Raw genomic sequence first — 19,777 nt, forward strand, 5'->3', positions numbered from 1 at the left:
GTCTTGAAAATGCGCGCGTCCGCGGCGTTTTCGCGGAGCTGTTTCAAGTCAAGATGGCGGACAGCAGCTTGGTGACGCGCTAGCACCACAATTCTGGTTCCAGCCGTTGACCGTCTATTCAGAACCCGAACCAGAACCTGAACTCTCTTCCCTGGGAAGCCTCACACCTGGTCGGATAGATTATTTTAATCGGCCATCGGCGATTGCGCGCTCTCGGTCGGCTCCATAAGGCATCCTCAATCGAGCGTCGAGATCCGGATTCCTTGGCTTCTCGGGGAAAGTGACAGAAGAGTTTGATCAGGTGTTTCACAGGGTTTTCAGTTTAACTGAAAGTGGTTATGCTGGGTGACAGAATCAAAATTAGGTCCTACAAAAGACTGACAACAACTTGCATGGGACTGACGTCATACATTCTAAGTTCTCTCAACAAAAACGAAAAAGTCGAAGTTTTCAAACGATTCGCTACGGTTTAATTATGTTTCAGTGTATGACTTTAAAAACAAAAAAAAAAAAACACTGCTTTTGAGCCATAGCTTGTGCAGATCAGGTTTTCCATGTTTGTCCTGGGTCCCTATTAAACATGCAAGTTTAATAAAATCTTAAATTCAGAACTGTACAGTTTTTTCCGGCGTGCAGCCATCGGACGAATCTATATTTCTACTTTTAATCACAACCTTTGTTTTAGACCTTGTTAAATCACAATTCACATCTTTGTAATGAACTAATTTAAAATACATGGAATAATAAAATATACATTAAGAAATCATAATGAGACATTTATTTACGTGTTTTTAGAATCCTTTATATTCAAGTACTTGTTATACTAGTTTAGAATAGCTGTAAAAAAAAAAAAAGTAACTAGAAGGCGTTTACCCGGACGAAGGCGCGGCCCGTTTGTCCCTCTTCGCTCGCCGTAATTTCACGTGACTTCTCCGTGTGACTGACCTGAATTCCAAGACTGTCACGCTGATTCGGTTCTGTTGGAAGCGTCCGAACATAGCCCGAACCCGCGAACTTTAACGAGAAAAACACCATGCTACGAGTGCGCGTGTTGATGCAGGAGTGACGATTCGGCTGCTCCCTCCTGGTTCGACCAGGTTCGACCAGGTTCTGAGTCCCGCTGGAGTTTTCTGGACACGGTTTCGGTGATGGCTGAGCAGGTTCCGCCAGACTCCAGGAGGTAAATCCCCGGCTCTGATCCGTCTGTGTTGACGTCCTGCCATTAACGAAATAACAAAATAAGTATTACCCCGCGCACGTGCACAGGTGGTTCCGTGTTGCGTTCAGGTCCAGGTAGGCTTTATTTGGGTTTCACCAGGATCACAATTACCCAGAACATCAGTTTGATTTGTTGTGGATGTTGGATTTCACCGGAAATCAGCTTTTAAGAGTTTAGATCAAAGCATCTTAAAATACTTAAAACTTAAAATACCCTCATTCTTCCAATAACTCTAATTTTGCTATAATTTAGAGAAAGTGTTGTTATTTTGAGCGCATAAAACAGAAATTTAGAAAAAAAAATTGTTACGAATGGAGCATTTTTGAGAAACAGTTTCTGATTGTCATTGTTAATCCCTCAGGTGTTCCTACTTCTTCCTGTATGATGGGTCAAAGGTCAGAGGTGAAGGTGACCTGACCAGAGAAGGCATCTGCTACTTTTATCCTGAAGAGGTTTGAAAGTTGCTTGTCAGATCTTCAAAGATGATTATTTCCTACTTTGTGTCCTCTTAACTCAGCTGATGTTCCGGTCCATGTTTTTATGGACTTTTATGACCTGGCTTACTTCACGTGTGTGTTCTGTCAGACGCCGTTGGACCAACAGGAGCTGATCTGTGGTCAGCTGGCCGGTGTCAGCCGCTGTGTGTCAGAGCTTTCTTTTTCACCGGTCCGTGTGTTGCGGTTGCGACGCCACAAGTTTGCCATCCGTGTTAAAGATGACTTCTTCTGGGTGTGTGAATGCCCCCCTGCTCTTCAACTTGCTTTTAAATAATGTTATCAATCTTAAATTAGTGTGTGTGTGTTGTGGCAGGCACTGGGCTGCCCGGTGGAGGTCCCCTCTGTCAGCATCTGCCAGCTCCTGGACCAGCTGATAAGCCTCTTCTGTTTCTACAATGGCTCCATAAGCCTGAGCTACCAGGTGATTCATTTTGTTGAATGTGCTTTCAAATCAAATCAATCTTTATTTATATAGTGTCTTATAAAATCAAAATTGTTTCAAGGTGCTTTCCAGAATCACAGGGCCTGACCCCAGACAAGCAACAGTGGCAAGGAAAAACTCCCCTTTAACAGGAAGAAACCTTGAGCAGGACCAGGCTCTTGTAGGGCTTTATTCAGAGCCTGAAATCAACCAAATAACAAGAAGTTATGCCAACAGTTACAGAATCTTGTCTTCTTGGCCATGGGGGTGGGGGTGGGGGGTCCACCTCTGGGGGAGTTATATGAGCATGGTTGATTGGGGGTGTTCTGTTGCTTTCCCCCACTGCCAGCATTCCCTTGACCAGGGGTACCAGCCAACCAACCATGTTTTGTCCATCCTGGGGATTTGAACCAGGAACCCTCTGCTTCCCAGCCCAGTTCTTAACAGACTGAGCTACTGACAGCCACCCACCCTCCTGTGGGCACAAGTGTCATTTTATGTACATACACACAGGATGAACTCGGTATTGCAGGACTGCTTGTCACACTTATAGAGTTGGCATATTCAGTTGCATATAAATAAGTTATTCCTTTACAGAACTAGCAGGGTTAGTTCTGTATTCAATGTGAGTTTGCTTGGTTTTATTTTTAGATTCACAGTCGGGACATTTTAGCAGCTCGCTGGGCTCAGTATCTGTCTCGCCTCCAGTCAGGTTCCACAGACCTTCACCACATCTTCAGCTGCCTGAAGACCATCGACTCCACCATTGTACGTCTTGTTCACACGAGTCACAGGCAAATATCTTACAGCACAAAAGCATATTAGAAGTATTTTTCACAAAGTCAAAACATGTAAAGATGTGTAATGAAGTCCCCCAGCATCAACAGTCCTTTTATCCTCTTTGAATAAGGACTTAGTGGGCACTCTTTGTTAGTAGAAGTCCTTCTGGAATCCCACCAGTTGCAGTCCAAGGCTTTTTTTCTTGACTCCCAGCTCTGTTGGTTTTCAGGTTGACCCACTTCTTCTACTCAAAGCGGCCCTCATTCTTCAGGCGTGTCAGCGCTGCCCTCTAGTGTTGGCGGGATGTATCTTGTTCCGAGGGAGGTGAGCTAGCATGTTTGCTTCCTCGGTGAGCGTTTACCTTATGGAAATATCAGGTTGTTTTTCCTCCTCCAGAGTGGTTAGTACACAGATGTTCCCAGAGCTCACCATGAAGGTGATGGTTCATGAGAACGAAACGTACAAAAAGGTAACCCGCCCCTGTCCTAAAACACACCATCTTCTTGGAGCACAAGCAGCTGCTAAATTGGTTAAACTTGACGTCTTTCAGGCGCAGAAGGACATTGAAGCCAGTAGCTCTGGGTGGTTTGGTGGCGTTAGCTCCACCACAGTGTTCCTGACTGCCTCTGAACTTCAGTACCTGCAGCTAACGCCTGTCCACAAAGACCTCCAGTAAGATTTGTTTGCATGGCCGCCGCTAGGACTGAATTTTATCATCCAGACTTGTCCTCTCCTTCAGTTCTCAGTTAACTCCAGCTGGAGACTCCCAGCCTTTGAAGTCCCGTCTCTCCAGGACGTTATCGGATGTAGGCTCCACCGACTCTGACCTCTCGGACCCTGGTTCAGCTCAGGTTCCCCAGAAGGGGTCCTTTGAAGTGGCGGGCAACGCTGTCCTCTGCCCAGTTGTATCACAAGGCGCCACTAATCTTGCCAGCCACTTAAATGGTAAACAGATGGTGGAGAAGGACGAGCCACAGTTTCACCGCTGTCAGAGTTCTGGGTCAGACGCGCATGGCGGCGAACAGACGTGCAGCAAAGACACCGCCACAATTGATCTGACCAGCAGAGGAGTGGATACAGAGAGGAGATCATGTGACAAGAAGGAAGATGGAACTACTGCTCAGCCTCTGGGCTCTGGAGGCTCTGACAGCCAACACGAGAGTCCGCTGATCCCCATGATGCTGTACCTGCACCGGGTCAAAGGTCTAGTTTTGGCTCTTCTGGTAGAACCTCACTTCCTGAATGACTCCACCTCCATGGAGGAAGTGGTGAGGACTGTCAACCCTCATCTTTGCGCCACATCAGACAGAACATCTGTAACTTCTTCACTTCCTCCTGTGGTTACTGCAGGCTCCGCCCACCTTTAACCCCACCCACCTGCTGCTCTGTCTGCAGTTGTTTCCGCTTGTGTGAACGTGTTTGTGCTAAAATGTATTTCCTGTCTGGTTTCAGTATCACAGCAGCCTCGCGTCCCTCAACGGTCTGGAAGCCCACCTCAGGACCATGAGTCCAGGGGTCCCGGGGGCTCAGGGCCCCCCTGGACTTTACAGCTTTGCCCACTATGACAGCATCCAAAGCACACTCACCAGTGAGGCCTGATGAAGGGGTGGGGAGGGGGGGGTGCATGACCTAACAGCTAACGAGCTCTGTGATCCTGGGTAACGTTCCCCCTTTGTATGTTTCTGCAGCCAACCTGTCTGCTGGAGGGGGGGCGGGTGCCGAGCGTCCTTTTGTCCGGGCTGCATCACTCCTTCACTCGCATTTCTGTACCACAGAGACCCTGCAGGAGGCCATTATCAGGTTAGCGCCGCAGCGTGGGGGTGGGGCCAGATCTGTCAGAGTTCTACAACCCGCTGGAGTTACAGGATTATATTTTACAGTTTTATACTCTTTTTAAAAAAAAAACCACTCACGGTTCTCACCGCAGGAGTGCCAGTGCCGCCGTATATGGGACCCGCACCGTTGCCCAGGAGACCTACTTCCAACAGCACGGCGGCACGCTCAGGAACTCGGGTATCCCAAACCACCAGGACAGCGCCTTCTTGCTGCCCAGCAAGGCCCGCCACAGGCTCCAGAAGCACGGCGTGAACCTGCTATGAGCACCCCCACCCCCCGGGAAGGGGGGGTCTGTATGGAACCGTGCCTAAACGAGCCTTTTTTGCCTGTACAGTCTAATATTTATTCACAACTGCTGAAAACACTGAGCTTTTTTCATACAAACATCAAAAATAAAACTTCAATATTTTATTTTCATAATTTATCACTTTTCTTTTTTCCCCTGGCTGAAAAAAATCCAAGTTTAATTAAGAAATGTCACGTTTTCTTGTTAAATTGAGCGTGCGGTAAACACCACGTGACCCTCTCAGCGTGACCATTCCGGTAATGGCGGGATCGTGTTTAGACGCGTTCATAAGCTCGTTATTAATCAGGTCGCACTGTTGTTTCACAGCTGTAAATATATCTGAAGTCATTAAGGGTCATTAGCTGAGTGAATGGGGGGGGGTGTAGGCTCCTCTGGGCGCCTCATTATGCACGCGCATTTAAAGAAAGCCGCGGGGGGTCAGATGGGAGGAGAAGCGCCTCAACAAAAGGAGGGCAGGGTCCGAGAGGTGGGCCAGGATTCGTGGAGATGCGGCCTTTGTTAGGTGGGTATAAAGCCGGAGTCCAAGGAGCCGCCTCAGAAGATCCACAGCAGCGATCATGGACTCATCCCGGAGTTTCCCGCTTCCTCTCCTCCTCTTCTTCCTCCTCACGTGGGAACCTGGAGTTGTCGCTCGCGCGGTGGATTCACGGGAGTTTCCGTTCAAAAGTTTGGCGCCGGCGCGGTGGAGGCGCAGCGCCGCGGACGGCGAGCGCGGTCGGTGCGCGGACCTGGAAAAGCCCTGGCAGGAGAATCTGGCCGTGGAGGAGGATGTAGCCGGCACCGTGCTGCAGCTCCGCGTCCGGCCCTACTCACCCAAGTCGCCGCTCCAGGCCCTTCTGTTCCCGGGGAAACCGCTGTTCAGCTTCGTGCGCCGCTTCTACCGCTGCTGTCAGGAGCGGCGGAGCTGCGGCAGCGTCAGAGGGATACCAGGCCGCCTGAGAGGAGGTAAACCGCGCTTCTGAGAAGATTGCACTGCAATGAAATCAAATATCTGCAGTTACTATTTAAAAAAAAAGAAAAGAAAAAGTGGTTGAGTTAATCCTCGATACAGTTGAAGAAGATCCAACTGTCAAAAACTGTCAAAATGTAGGAGAAAATCTGCTTAAAATCTAATTCTTACGTTGAGATTTTCAGCTTTCCCAAAAACCTTTTGGGGAAGAAGTCCCTTTTTTTGACACAAGATTTTGAAAATTTGTTTGGATGAACAATTAAAGGATCTTCTGTTCAGCATTTTCTCACATCAGTTCAATTCTCTTCCAGATTTCTGCTCTAAAAACAAATATTGTGATGTAAAGTTGAGGATAGTCAGGAGGTTAATGAGGGTATGGAGGACAATGAGTTAAAGAGAAGGTTGGTGGAGTTCCGGGTGTTAACGGCCGGTCGGGTGAACCCTGTAATCTGCATACAAATGACCCTCGCAGGGATTAATTGATGTCCTGCTGACAGATTAACAGATCAGCTCCTCTTCCTCCTCAGGTTCTCATGTGGAGTTTCTCCTCACCAGGGAAGTTTTGTCGCTGGCGCTGACCCGAGCAGAGCTTCACCTCCAGCTGTCCAACCCGCAGAAGCTGGACCTCCATCCGGTCCTGTCTGCAGCGGCAAAGCGAGGCCTCCCCACCAGGTAAAACATGCCGTCCCGTCTCTTCCTTGTCTGACAGGAAGTTGGTCTGGTTCTGAGTGTGCAATATATGGCCAGCATGAAGAGAGGAAAGTAAAACATGGAAGGTGGTGGTTTGCATTAATCCTCATAAGCCCCTCCCCCATATAAGGTGCCTTATTTTACATGATCTTTTAACTGCAAAGCTAGCGTCTGTAAAAATGTTAGGTCGTCATTTTTATGCTAGCAGTGATGTGTCGGCCATCTTAAAGAGAACTGTAGCTGATGGGTGGGTGGTTGTTTATGTTTGGGAATGTGGAGTCAGCTCTCTCTCACCTTCTGCAGGTACAGTTTGTGGTCTCATGGCGACACGCTGGAGCTGCGGCTGGATTTGCTCTTCCTCATGCAGCGGCTGCAGGTGGCGCTAGAACCCAAAGGAGGTCACCTCTCAGAGGGTGTTTGGAGACTGACGCAGTCTTTCAGGATGGACAGCGAGGACTCTGCTTGGAGCGGCGGTGCTCTGGACCTGGGCCTAGCCCTGGACTGTCATCAGGACAGGACAAAGGTCAGCTGCGAGGGCCGCGGCGTTCAGCTGACCCAGCCGCCATTCATGGTGGCCTATTACTGAGGAGCTGGAAGAAACTGTCGGGAAAATATGCACTTTTACGCCAAAATTTATTATTAACTTATCTAATGTTGTGAAATGTGTTTATATATGCTGCTGTATATAGTGAGAATGATATTTTATGGTTATTAAAGCTCCGTCTAAGTCTGTGTCTCATTTCCTCTGTTAGAGAAGAGTCCCTAAATGTAGCACGGCTGCAGCCTCAGAATAGTTTCTCCTAGTTACAATTATGGAGGAAAAGGTGACAAGTACTCAACAATAGCTAAATTAAAACAATGACATCATTTAACCACCAGAACCTCCAGTAGCAAATATCACACCTGCAATCCAACTTCAGACCTTTAACCCAAAAGTTTCTTGTTTAATAAACTGAAATATTTATCAAGAAAGTAAAAGTTGGAGATGGAGCCGCTAATATTGAGTTCAAGGTTTCAGCTGCTCTGAAAAACCAAGAAATGGTTGGTTTGGTTTTCAGTTACTCATTTATTTATTCACTAAATCTGATCTAAGTAAGAAAACAAAAGAGTCCAAAAAAACAGAAAGTTAAAGGTTTCTGGTGAGCCAACGTTTCCTCATTCAGAGCTCTGAAATTTTCCAGAATACTGTTTTTAATCAAGTTTTTCCACATTCTGCTATTTTTACCTTTTTCCCCTCCAAGATTGCTTTTGTTTTCGGAACCTTAAAATCAAAGAGAAATCCTAATTTTAACTTCATAATCAGCTTCTGTGGATTTTTATGGAAAACAGTTGGAGGAAAGAAAAAGAGTTGCTAAAGCAAAAGCCGGTATGGTAAAAAGCTCAATGTATTCAATTATTCAAGGCAACAAAACACAAAAATGACAACAAGGGTAAAATACACCAGGCAGTGCAAAATGTCACACTAATATTAAAACATCCTGAGGAAAAAAAAAATCATTTGAAGAAATCTGATCCTACAAACAAACCCGATCAGCTTTAATTTAAATTAGAAGGATAAAACCTCTGATTCATTAATAATCTCATTTATTTGTTGGCTGCTTTTAAAAACGATGAACAAACGCCACAAAAAAAAAAAAAAGCCTGAACACCTCAGACACCACAGAAGGAGACACAGAAAATGAAGGAGCGACGCAATCAAAACATCCCCGAATAAATGAGATTTAACTATTTTTAAAACACCAATTTTAAATTCTGTCTCTTCTCTTCAAAATCATTTCAGTCCATATTTGAGACGGTCCTCTAAAAATGTTATTAGATTTTAATTACTCGATTTAAAATATAACTTAAGCCTTTGAGATCAATGAATATAACAACAAAAAAAAAAAACGTGTTCGGGTCCTTACAGGAGCCGCATGCTGCACGAGGACTACGCTGTGATTCCACAGTTTAAACATCAGTGTGGATTTTTAGAAAAAAAACAGAACAAAATAGTCTTCCGGACCCAAAATTAGATTGCTGCAGTGGAACGTCTCACAAAGCTCACAAAGAACTCTCATCCAGAACCGTTCACCTAGGTCTTCTCCGAATGGTTCACTGGAGCTCCCTAATTTTTACAGGTTCCCACAGAACCTCCAGGACACAAACGGGTCAAAGGTAAAGCTGGAGGTTTAAGCCCGGCTTCACCCGTGGATGAGGCTCAAATGGTTCCGGATCATGTTGCGAAGCACGATAACGTTAGACCACCGAGTTCCACCAGCAACCAAAGAGGGTTCTACCTGGAGGACAAGCTGAGGAACGTTTGTTTCGTGGATGTTCTTCACGAGCAGCAGCTGCTGCAGAGAACAAACCAGACTTTGGTGCTGAATTCAACAAGTCTGGAAGAGACGGAGCAGCAAAGTCTTCAGTTAAAGAGGCCAGAGAGAGGAACCGCGTCCCCTGAACCATTAACCCAAACCTTTCCGTTAAGACAAATGAGTGAAAAGAGGCAGAGTGACGTCTGCACAGCGTGGAGCACCTGCAGTGGAAACCAGAACCCCAAATGGAGCTTCTGGAAAGGAACCGGGACGTCAGAGAGGACTCAAAGGGGAGCGAGAACAACAGGAAGCTCCTGGTGTTAGCTCCTGGCTTAGACGCTCCCAATGGCAACGATCTCCCAAATTCGTCTTCCTCCAGAAGACACAAAGACACACAGCTGAGAGGCAACGCAGAACTCAACAGGCAGCAACCAAACATTTTCCACAGAAGAAGAAAATTCTTTGGTGAAACAAAGAAAAAAAAACACAACAACAACAAAGGCATAGAAAGAAAAAGGCAAAAGGAAAAATCAGACACGAGAGTTCGGACATTCTCACTTTGAAACGTGCGATATTTGGGAACCGGGCTGGATGAAAAGCACATGTGTGAAAACCGCTCAAAATTCAAAACTACTTCCTGCCCAAATTCAGCATTTGTGTTTCTAAAAATGAACCAATCACAGCAGAGAATGGCTGCCGAGTCATCGGATGAGAAATCCAACTCTGGTTTCTGCGGAGATGTTGAGGAATGTTCGGGAGAGTTGGAACTTTCCAGAGTCTCACCCCTCCTTTTCTCCCCCCCCCCCCCCAACAGTAGCAAAGTGTTTTTGTCCTCAACGTCTCAGCTCCGCCCCCTTCGGCTCACAGCCGACAGAGGCAGAAGAGCGTCGGGATGAAGACTCCGAACGCCACCAGGATGGGGAACATCAGGCTGCTGTTGTCGGTCGCATATGGGTTCGGTGTTCTGGGGCCCGACTGGACCCGGGATTTTGCAACTGCCTGGGCCCGTTTCTTCCCACCGTCCTCGCCTCCTTCGCTGTCCTCCTCCTCTTCCTCTTCTTCCTCGTGCTTCTCCAGACCCGGGTGAGGCTGCAGCTTTGGCACATCTGTCGAGGGAAGGAGGAGCCAAATTATCCCAGGAAAGAAGAGTGTTTTTAACACGTGGGGCGGCTAAAGACGACCTTTGCAGAAGGGGTCAACATGGCCCTCGAAGCTCAACCCGACTCCAGATCAGTGAGAAAAATCCCAGCTGGAGCTTTCAAGGTCGACTGGAAACAACTGAACTGGTCAACCAGGTGTGTGAGAGTGTGTATGTGTGTTTGATGATTTTTGCTGCTGGAGGTTACATTTGTGTGAACATACCATTTTCTTTTTCTTGTAAATCTACTCATAAAAGATAAAAAAGAATAAAAAACCATGTCCAGAATTTTCTGTTTAAATTGAGTTTAAGAAAGAAAATCAAAATTAGGGAACTGGGTCAGGTGCTGCTCAGCCCATGTTGAGCAGAGGATCAGAATTCCATTTCAATCACATACAATAGAAATAGGAGAATTCCAGGTGTATTCAGAACTGCTGCCGAATGAGGAAGCTCCGGAAATGCACGACTCTGCCCCGCAGCACTTATGTTCTCACCTTCTAAAGTCCCCTTCATCACGTAGAGAGCGCAGACTTTTGGGTTGTCATAGTAACCCTGAAATGCAGAAATAACATTTGAGGATGATCTTACCTGCAGAAGAAGCAATCAAACTTTATAATCAATGCGTCAGAAATCCAGCAGAATTCCCACCTTCACGAACTCCACGGTGAGTTTCCCGTTAAACGTGGACACCTCCCCCTGCACGCTCAGCTTCCCCCTCCGAACAGAGAAAGGCACGATCTCGTCGTGAGCTGTGCTGTGACCCACTCGATCAAAGATGTCCAGATCCTTCACCACCATGTGACCATTCAGACGAACGTCAAACACCTGTTCCGATCACCAGATTTGGAGATCAATAGCGGTCCATCATCCAGCCTGCCTAATCCACCTTCAGCATTTTAGCAAAACCTTTGAATTATTTAGATTTTATGCGGTTTATGTTGTGCGAGTCGATATTCCACATTGATGATTGATATAAACACAAATAAATCACAAATTCATTCTTCTGTACACGTGTTCATGTCATATCACAAACACACACGTACGTTTGTGTGTGTGTGTGTGCCGGTGCAGCATTTATGACCATTTATCCAGCAGCACTGCCTCCATACCTTCTGCTGTGACTGTGCGAAGTAAACCTCTGCATACTTCATAACCAGTATATAATCGCCCTCATCGCGGATGGGAATATCGTAACCAAAAGTGTCCTCGTTGTAGCGCTCTGTCTGGTACAGGATCTGGTCCTCCGGACTGGAACGCAGGATTGGCAGACGCACACCGTAATCAGATGCTTTAAAGAAGAAGAGCAGCATGTTCAGCTGTACCGCTTAATACTTCCTCAAAAATGGGCACTTCCATAAAATCTACATGTGGTATGTGCAGCTGTTAGCCACGTTAAGCTGAACTTGGTTTTAACCATCAACGAGGCAACGTACAGCCAAATTTAGGAAGTTGCACACTTTAAAATGTACAGCAGGCTGCAGTGACTCTGAGCTGTCTCCCAACCACAAATTACAACATCAGCGAGATCACATGTTGGTGCCGTCTAATTGATCATATCAGCACCTGCTTGACCTCCACGCTGAAGGGCGGAGCTCTACGGCGCTGTGCTGACTCCTCATTAGCCTCGTTACTACGGAAGACACCTCCGGATCCACAGAGGATCATTTAAACATCAGCAATAAAGCCACCACTCACCTTTACCGACCTTCCCTTCCAACGGGTCTTTCCTGAAGTGAATGCCGTGCACATCTACGTGTGCTTCACCTCCAGCATTGACAGCCCAGATCACCCGTTCAGCCAGCCTCGGGTCCCCGCTTTCCGCCCAGCACTGCTCCGTCAGCAGCGACAGTACCGCTGCGAGCAGCCCGACGACAAGCTGCGCCCCGACCCACTGCATCACCCCGCACGGCCCGAACCTACAGGCAGGTAGACGTCGGAAATAACGTTAGCGCGTCACCATGCAACAGCACATGTAAGGTCAGCTAACCAGAGGAGCTAACCATCCTGTCATGCAACATGATATCTGAATTAGCCTACATGCTAACAGCAGCGATACCGGTAGTACCCTTACAATAAAACATTATATTCATCAGCAAGTGTCATAAATAATGTCAAGAAACCCACTCTGATCACGTGAAATCATTTTACAGTTAGATTTGGACAGAAACTGTAGCTTGTTTGCTAGCAGACCTACCTGTCTAACCAGAAATACTTGGTCTGTGAGAGCCCGGCTAATGGAAATATCTCTGTCTTTCTCTGCACAAAATCAATCTTTCCCCAATGTGAAGATTTCCCTCTGCAAACACGGTCTCTCCAGCGGCAGCGACGTGAAAAATCCTCATCAAACACACGAACTCTTTATTGCTGTTGTCCGCAAACTGATGCTACATCGACTTTCATTCAATGTGTGCATCGGAAACGAGCAGCACTCCTGCTAGCTGCTGAAGGCGGAACAGGACTACCGAACTTTAGCCTGCCGGTGACCAATCAGCGAAGGAAGCTCGGCGAGACCACGCCCCTTTGACATAAGGCTTTGTAAATATTTCAACGCTAATTTATCTTATAGTCAAATCACATTTACACGGAAGATTTTGTAAATAATGATGATGTGCAAAGCACAATAAAATCGCACAAATCTTTCTCGGTCAGTCAGGGGGTGGTTTCCAGAAACGAGGACCCGGAAGTCTTTTTTATCCACGTCAAATGAACGTTGGGATACTTCGCCCTGAGGTTAACCTCTCAGGTTTCATGCGGAAGGTCATCTCCAGAGATCAAGAGAACGTATTATCATTAAAAAAAATGTATGTGTACGTCTGTTCCAACGCAAGCTAATAGTACTTCATTATATTGTACATGACATAACATAGTAAGCTATAACAGTACCTTAACACCGCTTTAAACACTGAACAGTACGAAACGGGTTTTATTTTCCAATAAATTTGTCTTTTCAATTTCAATCAAAACTCAATCCAATTTTGTTAGGATTGTGTTAATAGGTGAAACATATTAAGACGTCATGTGTCGCACTTGTCCTTTAATAGGGGTCCACGCCCCCTTTTTCCGGTATGGTATGTTCAGCATCTCGTCCAATCAGGAGAGTCCACCGCAGAACACACGCTTGACCAGAAAGGAGTGAATGAAGACGGTTGCTATGGCAACAATACCGCAGGGGGCGTGTTTGTTTTTCGTCCCGAACCATGGACCATTTTAAATAAAGATGGCGACTGTAAGCACTGACATGAACTAGAGTTGTTGATATTTGTGATTATTAATTTTTTTTCTAAAAAACTTTCTTTTTACTGTCCAGTTACCATTAGCATCCCAAAACATTCATCAGCAAAGAAAATGGTCCAAATTGTAAACACCTTTAATTGACACCAACTTGATGAAAATGTTTGTATTTGCAAATGTGCGTACAGAATGTAGTAAATTCTTTGGCATGCATAAGAACTGCTGTGACAACACATATGCGTTGGACATTACAATCAAATTGACATGAACATACAATACAGCTACATTTGCGTCCGCGTACATTACCGCTGCTTCAGCAGCTCTGACGAGACAACACCAACGATCCAGAAGCAACACATACACAATCATTTACTGTATCTGAGAACTTTAGATGGTTTCAACTGGTTTTTTTACCAACATTCAGACTTAAAATTCTCCCCTTTCTGACTCTCTTGGCTGAGGCTGCATTGGTAACATGACACACAAATCCCAGTTCTGCTGTAGAACCGGACCAGCACAGTGAAAATACACTCACAGTACACGTGACCTATTGCCACAGGAGTTCCTGTGTGGAACACCAGCGTCACACATGGAACATTCATTTAGAGCACAGGTGGACGGTTTCTGTGCAGACATTCTCGTCCTGACAGCAGAGACACGTATGAGAAGAGACGGGACGCTCCAAGTGAGAATTAAAGTGCAAAAACAGAATTTGGACAATCATCAGCTACAGCGAAGAACTCTGCCTCCATCGGAGAGCAGACTCATCAGGAAGAACACTTAATCCATGTAAGGTGACTCCTCCTCAACAGGAGGTTGGGTTCCAGTGTCGTTCAGATGCGGGTGGCTCAGAGATCTCTGGGTTGTAGCGTCCAGGACGGCGCCAGACTCCACTTCACATTCAGGACCCATTGGGTCAAGAACCCTAGCGAGACATCATTCGTACAAACTCTGACAGGAGAGAGGAAAAGATTAGAAATGACCTTCAGGACGTCAGCAGCGCTTGGTTTTTGTGGGGTGATTCACCTTCAAAGTCAACCAAGCCGTCCCCATTCAGGTCCACGTCCCGCAAGATGTCTTCAGCCTCCTTCAGTCCAACCTAATGACAAAAATGTTGTAGCACTAAACATAAAAAAATATGCACGTTCTTCTCACGATCTGTTTTACAAAATTCATATTTACTGTACAAAGACAGTTGACACAGTGGACAGAAACGTGCCTCTGTCGCCCCCTGGTGGCGCGGCGCGTCACCTCTTTACATGATTTTTCGATCAAACGTTTTTTGAGGTTAATTTTTTCTTGTGTTTAATGATGATGTGTGAAACCCTGATTTACGACTGAGTGTCAACATTGTTAACCTTGACACTCACTGGGTCGCTCGACTGGGCCACTTATTTTCTCTGAGCTGTTCAGATCACGTGTTCTGGTCTGGTGAACTTAGTTAAGAAGTCAAACAGTTGAGATAAAATGTAACCACGCTAACGAGCAGTGCTGCCAGCTTAAAACATTTTGATTAACTCTGTAGGCCTCGGCCTGTCAGCTCAAACAGAACTGGTTCTGATCCAAACTTACCTGCTGCCCCAACAACTTCCGCATGGCATCTCGGAGCTCAGACGTGCTTATTGCGCCGTCTCCGTTGGTGTCGAACTGAGAACAGACGTCAGAGGAAGAACATTAATCCGAGCAGAGGAACCAGAACCTCTGGCACCAAAACAACGGGCCCACCTCTCTGAACGCATCCTTTAACTCCTTGATTCCAATCATATCTGCGGTCTCCGCCAGTAGTTTTGGCCCCATCAACTCCACAAAATCCTCAAAGTCCACGTGTCCTCCGACTGGAGACAAAGAGATTCAGGTTTTCCCGCAGCAAACGTGTGTGATCCAGCCGACGTGTGTGTTCACGTCCTTACGGTTCATGTTGATCCGCTGGCTCAGCTCGATCAGCTCCATCTCCGTCGGCATGTATCCCATAGTTCTCATACAGTTCCCCAGATCTTTGCAGCTGATGAATCCGTCTTTGTCTTTGTCAAACTCCTTGAAGGCGTCTCGCAACTCTGGTGGACATTCAGACAAACGTGAACATTCGGACATGTCGACACACATCCAGGACAGAAAAAGGCGGCCTTTAAGTTCTGATTTGTGAATTTGTGGCCAAAACGTGACTTCCGTGACTCTTTTGCATTTGTCTTTTTTGGATTAGTTTCCATTTAACGGGTATAAGAATCATAAAGGACAAAAACTCACCGTCCATTTCTTCTGGCCGCAGCTCTCTGTCCTGTTCAGGAGCAGAAAAAGATTTCTTTATTCGTCATGTGTAAAATGATGTCATGGCTCTTGATGACAACATTTGACTGCTGTCTCCGTCACAACCACCAGCCTGGATTTGGTTGTCAAAACGTTGATACCCGTCCAGACAAGGAACCAGAACCTCTGTGTCCTGATCTGTTTCTGCACCACTTATTTACAGTTGATTCAACATTTAAAGGGCAGACAGGGGCTGATGTATCCCAGAAGCCCGCGAGGTTAACCGCCGGAGCACTGGGGATGTAAACACCACACAGACAGCTGATGTCAGGTCTGTCCGACCAGAACTGCTGGGACACGAGGAACCAAGGCCATCAATCAGCCACATAATGGACCAGAAGAATTAGCCTAAATCACCGCACAAACCCCCAAAATGCTGCACATGTTTAACGGCAGCATTTAAGCTAAGCTAAGCATTTACCTGCCGGGAAAGCTGAAAGTGCCCCGGGCAGTTTTATTTCCCGGGGTGAAACCCAGAAGCTGGATCAGCTGATCCATGAGCCTCCAGAGGAGGAGCAGATACAAACCATTAGAGCTCCCATTATCTCCAACTACTTTCCACCAATCGTTCATAACAGTTTACCTTTGCTGATGTCAGGACTGGCACCGCGTGCCTATTCACTGTCACAGGATCTGTAAACACAGCCGGGGACAAACACGAGCTCAAATGCCACACGAGGAACCATCACGGAACCAAACATGTTCCAGGGAGCCGCTGCTGTCAGAGAAACCAGTTCAGGTTTAAGACCAGGAGGGTTCAGGTGTTCATCAGGTGACACCTATGTTGATGGACCTCTTAAGGTTTCCCCAGACCAGCTGTTCCTTACAGGTCAACGTGGTGACCTTTGGCCAAAAAGCTTAACAATATATTACACAAAACTCTTCAAGTCTGAGTAGAGAAGGTGAAAAGCAGCCGCAAAGGTGTGTATATATAGAAGAAGGAAGCACAATCATACCGCTGAGAGAGGCCAGTCCAGGCAGTCTTTCACTCCAAAGAGAGGCAACAAGAACGACCAGGAGTTCTCCTCCGTTAAACCGTCAGCTTGCATGTTGAGCGGAACGTAAACTCTGGTTTCAACAAGACCCATGAAGTCTCAGAAGCAGACGAGGACGGCGAGCTGCACAGAGTCTGGAGCTATCAGGATTTAGCAACAGCTGGGAGGAAGAGCAAGAAGAGCGAGGAGCCGAAGGAGCGACGGGGAGGCAGAAACTGGCGTATGACTATTAAAGGAGAAGAGGGAGACGCTCCGTCTGCTCCAAATCCAGGATGGACATAAATCACATTCACAGATGGAAACTTTTTTTCACCTGATGGCCGTCCTGCATCTAACGTTAATGAAGTTAATTCTCTTTTAGTCGCAGTAGAAAACAATGGCAAATACCTATGATATATTTAGAAACCAGCAAATGCTTCACTTCATATTTTTGTCTTTTGTCCCATCTGTCTCTAGAGACATAATTCTGACCAATATTCACAGAAACATTTTATTTCTAACTGAGAAAAACCGCAATGAGCAATATACAGTTATGAGGTAAAAACTATTATATTTGCCGCGCCTGCAGAGGGCGCTAGTTCCCGGTCACAATGACTGAATGAAGCTGTAGCTTTAGCAGCTTTATCTTTTACCAGATCAGGAAAAACACACAGATGCAAGCTATCAGGAAAAGAGGAATATTGATCTGATCGATTCTCAGCATCACTAGCCAAATATTCCACTATAAAAGTGTTAAACATTAACATTTTCTATCTTCTTATCTTCATGGGCTCATGTGATATCTGATACATCAGTAAATATTTTATTGTCTCACAACCCCACGTGATGAAGATGATGTCATCACTGTCGGCTAAACACAAGGACAGAACGACCTTAGGCACGTGACTCCACCTACACTGTTTATTTATTTATGTATTTACTTGTACAGGTGAAGGCTGGGTGCACCCCTGGTCGAGTCGCCAGCTCGTTCGGTACCTCCGGGGTTCAGTACCGAGCTCAAGGGCACCTCGGGCGTCATCCGAGGACCCCCAGCCCGGTCTCCTTCATGTCAGAAATCAGCACCTCAGCTGAAGCACCCTGAACGCCTCACTTACATGTGTTTTCCAGTGCGTCCCTGAACGCCTCAGCTTTTTTCAGGTCACACTAATGTTTTCAAGACTCCCCGGTGGCACACACACACACACACACACACACACACACACACACACACACACACACACGCACACACACGCACACACACGCACACACACGCACACACACACACACACACACACACACACACACACACACACACACACACACAGGTTGAGAACTACCAGAGTCAAGATCAGATGAAAATCCCTGAGCCCCAGATAACACTGGAGACGTGGAGGCAGATCTGTCACCAAGCCCAACAATTCAAATGTCTATTTCATTCCATTTCTTTTGTGGAGCTTCTTCTTGTTTGTCGTGTGTGTAAAACGTGACCTTTTGTCATTTTCATGGTGTGATATTAGAAGGTTTTAGAAGAAGGGAATTTTAAATGTAAACCTGAAAACTAGTTTGGTTACAGCTTTTATGTAAATAGGTTCTCGTGCAGATAGAAGAAAACCCTCCATCCGTCAGAACATTGGTCTTTTTTCTGAGTGAGCTGCACATCAGAGCATTTTCTTTTGGCTGATCTGATCTTCCACCTCTGCAGGAAGTTCTGCCTGACTGAGGAGGTCTGTAGGAGGTAGGACAACGAACAACTTACATAAGGAATGATGCATGATGCGTTCAGGGGCATCACACACATGATCGTGTTCCGGTTCAGCTTGAAGGTACTTTCAGGATATGAGGTCGGAGGTCCAGGAGGAGGCTCCTAAGACCCTCCACGCTGACCTCAAACAGTGAGTGTGACATGTGAAGCATAGATCTAGTCTCACCTGGCCGAACAAAGAGTTCAGGATGGTGCGTAAATTGATGTCAGACGCGGAGGACGCGGTGCTCGACCTCCGGGACCGCCGGGAGGAACGGTGGGAGAGCGGGACCAGGGTGCAGGAGGACGCGGCCGGGCTGCTGGCTCCACCGCCGCCGTTCTCGGCCGGACTGGCCCCTTTGCTGTCCCGCGGCTGGCAGAGGGGGACTCGCTCGTCATTGGTGTCGTCCAGCGAGGCCACCCTGGGGACGGAGCTGGGGTTCCTGGGGCAGCGACGGGGCTCCGTGTCGTTGGCAGCGAGGTTCTCCTCCCGGTGTTTTCTGCGGTGATGGTGGTGGTGGTGGTGCCGATGTGGGGGCTTGGACGACCTGCAGCGCTCCTTCACACACCGGGACGGCTCGCCGGACCCCGGTGGGTCAGGACCTTGGTGGTTCTGCTGTTCCTGGGGTTTACTCTTACCTCGAGCGCCCGGGCTGTTACCTGTATCAGGGCTGTCGACATGGGACGGGTGGCACAGCGGTCTGCGGGAGCTGAGGTCGCACTCGGCCGACCAGGAGGACTCCTCGGCTTTGGGACGGTGGTGGTGCTGATGCTGATGCTGAACCCTCCGGTTCTCCGCCGGGCGCTCGGGGGTGTGTGGCAGTCTCCGTACCGCAGTGGGTTTCAGCAAGGTGGTCGTAGAGTCAGATTTTGGGAATGAGGAGCTCATCACTGCGGATCCGCTCCGGTCGGCGTCGACATCCTCGCCGTTACGCACCGTTTTCGCTCCGACACATGTCAGCGCAGCGCAGCCGCGAAGTTCGGCTGCCGCTCATCACCTGACTGCGGTGCGGAAGCGCGGATGGGAGGCGCACGGGCTCCACGCACGCGTGCAGAGCGCGTACCCCTGTTTTTTAAAAATTGATGAGTAGTGGTTCCGCGGTGGTCACGTGTGTGGACAGGTGCACGACGACGCCAGCCGACAAAACCAGTGGCAACATGAACCTGTGCAGGAAATATTTGCGCAATATTGGCGATTTTTATGACGGGCGTGGTCTGGCCACACACCCGCGTTAGTACTTCTATTTTTAATAGGAATGTTCTACATAATCTACTCCCCTGACTCGCACCTTGACCCTTTAATCCAGTTCTAACCTGAACCTCTGAACGCACCTGTTGGAAAAGCCACCGTGTGCGTTAGTATGCAAAACTGTCAGGCATATTTCAAATGCAAATG

The 19,777-nt window shown here is 47.3% G+C and overlaps 4 protein-coding genes and 1 long non-coding RNA gene across 8 annotated transcripts; 3 read left to right on the top strand and 2 right to left on the bottom strand.

The window, feature by feature from the left end:
• The first annotated feature begins 916 nt into the window (after nt 1–916).
• On the top strand, nt 917–5,173 carry hps4 (HPS4 biogenesis of lysosomal organelles complex 3 subunit 2). Of its 3 annotated transcripts, none has more exons than XM_011615474.2 (12): nt 917–1,180; nt 1,581–1,671; nt 1,805–1,948; nt 2,030–2,137; nt 2,789–2,905; nt 3,147–3,241; nt 3,314–3,386; nt 3,468–3,589; nt 3,657–4,185; nt 4,370–4,505; nt 4,606–4,717; nt 4,845–5,173. In XM_011615474.2, the coding sequence occupies exons 1-12, from the start codon at nt 1,149–1,151 to the stop codon at nt 5,014–5,016; spliced, it is 1,731 nt and encodes a 576-aa protein (XP_011613776.2). In that variant the 5' UTR covers nt 917–1,148; the 3' UTR covers nt 5,017–5,173. The 3 variants fall into 3 exon arrangements, with proteins under 3 accessions (XP_011613776.2, XP_011613777.2, XP_029684977.1); XM_011615475.2 differs by having other exon boundaries at nt 2,846–2,905; XM_029829117.1 differs by lacking the exon at nt 4,845–5,173 and having other exon boundaries at nt 4,370–4,523.
• A 348-nt stretch (nt 5,174–5,521) lies between these two features.
• Nucleotides 5,522–7,431, top strand: LOC105418022 (uncharacterized). Its single transcript, XM_011615543.2, has 3 exons — nt 5,522–6,005; nt 6,537–6,681; nt 7,003–7,431. Exons 1-3 carry the CDS (start codon nt 5,618–5,620, stop codon nt 7,283–7,285), a joined length of 816 nt encoding a protein of 271 aa, XP_011613845.1. The 5' UTR covers nt 5,522–5,617; the 3' UTR covers nt 7,286–7,431.
• Nucleotides 7,432–7,825: 394 nt separating this feature from the next.
• mlec (malectin) lies at nt 7,826–12,567 on the bottom strand. The gene is made up of 6 exons (XM_003974737.3): nt 12,326–12,567; nt 11,827–12,047; nt 11,241–11,419; nt 10,780–10,956; nt 10,626–10,683; nt 7,826–10,099 (listed from the first exon to the last, which is right to left on the bottom strand). The coding sequence occupies exons 2-6, from the start codon at nt 12,026–12,028 to the stop codon at nt 9,855–9,857; spliced, it is 861 nt and encodes a 286-aa protein (XP_003974786.1). The 5' UTR covers nt 12,029–12,047; nt 12,326–12,567; the 3' UTR covers nt 7,826–9,854.
• Nucleotides 12,568–12,571: 4 nt separating this feature from the next.
• LOC105418018 (uncharacterized) lies at nt 12,572–13,374 on the top strand. The gene is made up of 2 exons (XR_003886536.1): nt 12,572–12,932; nt 13,173–13,374. It is a non-coding gene; the product is annotated as an uncharacterized lncRNA (long non-coding RNA).
• Nucleotides 13,375–13,480: 106 nt separating this feature from the next.
• cabp1a (calcium binding protein 1a) lies at nt 13,481–19,671 on the bottom strand. 2 transcript variants are annotated; one of them, XM_029829118.1, is made up of 7 exons: nt 18,569–19,671; nt 15,607–15,637; nt 15,273–15,416; nt 15,088–15,197; nt 14,935–15,009; nt 14,389–14,461; nt 13,481–14,313 (listed from the first exon to the last, which is right to left on the bottom strand). In XM_029829118.1, exons 1-7 carry the CDS (start codon nt 19,268–19,270, stop codon nt 14,288–14,290), a joined length of 1,161 nt encoding a protein of 386 aa, XP_029684978.1. In that variant the 5' UTR covers nt 19,271–19,671; the 3' UTR covers nt 13,481–14,287. The 2 variants fall into 2 exon arrangements, with proteins under 2 accessions (XP_029684978.1, XP_011613778.1); XM_011615476.2 differs by lacking the exon at nt 18,569–19,671 and adding an exon at nt 16,623–17,180.
• Between the last annotated feature and the right edge of the window lie 106 nt (nt 19,672–19,777).

Source organism: Takifugu rubripes, chromosome 21 (genome assembly GCF_901000725.2).
Source record: "Takifugu rubripes chromosome 21, fTakRub1.2, whole genome shotgun sequence".
NCBI classification, from domain to species: Eukaryota; Metazoa; Chordata; class Actinopteri; order Tetraodontiformes; family Tetraodontidae; genus Takifugu; species Takifugu rubripes.

What these genes read in the sequence shown, in the direction of transcription:
- mlec (XM_003974737.3), bottom strand. Translation starts at nt 12,028, where the DNA reads ATGCAGTGGGTCGGGGCGCAGCTTGTCGTCGGGCTGCTCGCAGCGGTA. An exon ending in GGAAGGGAAGGTCGGTAAAG is followed by an intron (nt 11,420 to 11,826) that starts GTGAGTGGTGGC and finishes TCTTCTTTAAAG; the next exon opens with CATCTGATTACGGTGTGCGT. An exon ending in GATGAAGGGGACTTTAGAAG is followed by an intron (nt 10,100 to 10,625) that starts GTGAGAACATAA and finishes TTCCCTCGACAG; the next exon opens with ATGTGCCAAAGCTGCAGCCT.
- cabp1a (XM_029829118.1), bottom strand. Translation starts at nt 19,270, where the DNA reads ATGAGCTCCTCATTCCCAAAATCTGACTCTACGACCACCTTGCTGAAA. An exon ending in TGAACTCTTTGTTCGGCCAG is followed by an intron (nt 15,638 to 18,568) that starts GTGAGACTAGAT and finishes GCTCCTGAACAG; the next exon opens with GACAGAGAGCTGCGGCCAGA. An exon ending in GGAAGTTGTTGGGGCAGCAG is followed by an intron (nt 14,462 to 14,934) that starts GTAAGTTTGGAT and finishes TTTTGTCATTAG; the next exon opens with GTTGGACTGAAGGAGGCTGA.
- hps4 (XM_011615474.2), top strand. Translation starts at nt 1,149, where the DNA reads ATGGCTGAGCAGGTTCCGCCAGACTCCAGGAG. An exon ending in CCACCTCCATGGAGGAAGTG is followed by an intron (nt 4,186 to 4,369) that starts GTGAGGACTGTC and finishes GTCTGGTTTCAG; the next exon opens with TATCACAGCAGCCTCGCGTC. An exon ending in CATCCAAAGCACACTCACCA is followed by an intron (nt 4,506 to 4,605) that starts GTGAGGCCTGAT and finishes ATGTTTCTGCAG; the next exon opens with CCAACCTGTCTGCTGGAGGG.
- LOC105418022 (XM_011615543.2), top strand. Translation starts at nt 5,618, where the DNA reads ATGGACTCATCCCGGAGTTTCCCGCTTCCTCTCCTCCTCTTCTTCCTC. An exon ending in ACCAGGCCGCCTGAGAGGAG is followed by an intron (nt 6,006 to 6,536) that starts GTAAACCGCGCT and finishes CTTCCTCCTCAG; the next exon opens with GTTCTCATGTGGAGTTTCTC. An exon ending in AAGCGAGGCCTCCCCACCAG is followed by an intron (nt 6,682 to 7,002) that starts GTAAAACATGCC and finishes CACCTTCTGCAG; the next exon opens with GTACAGTTTGTGGTCTCATG.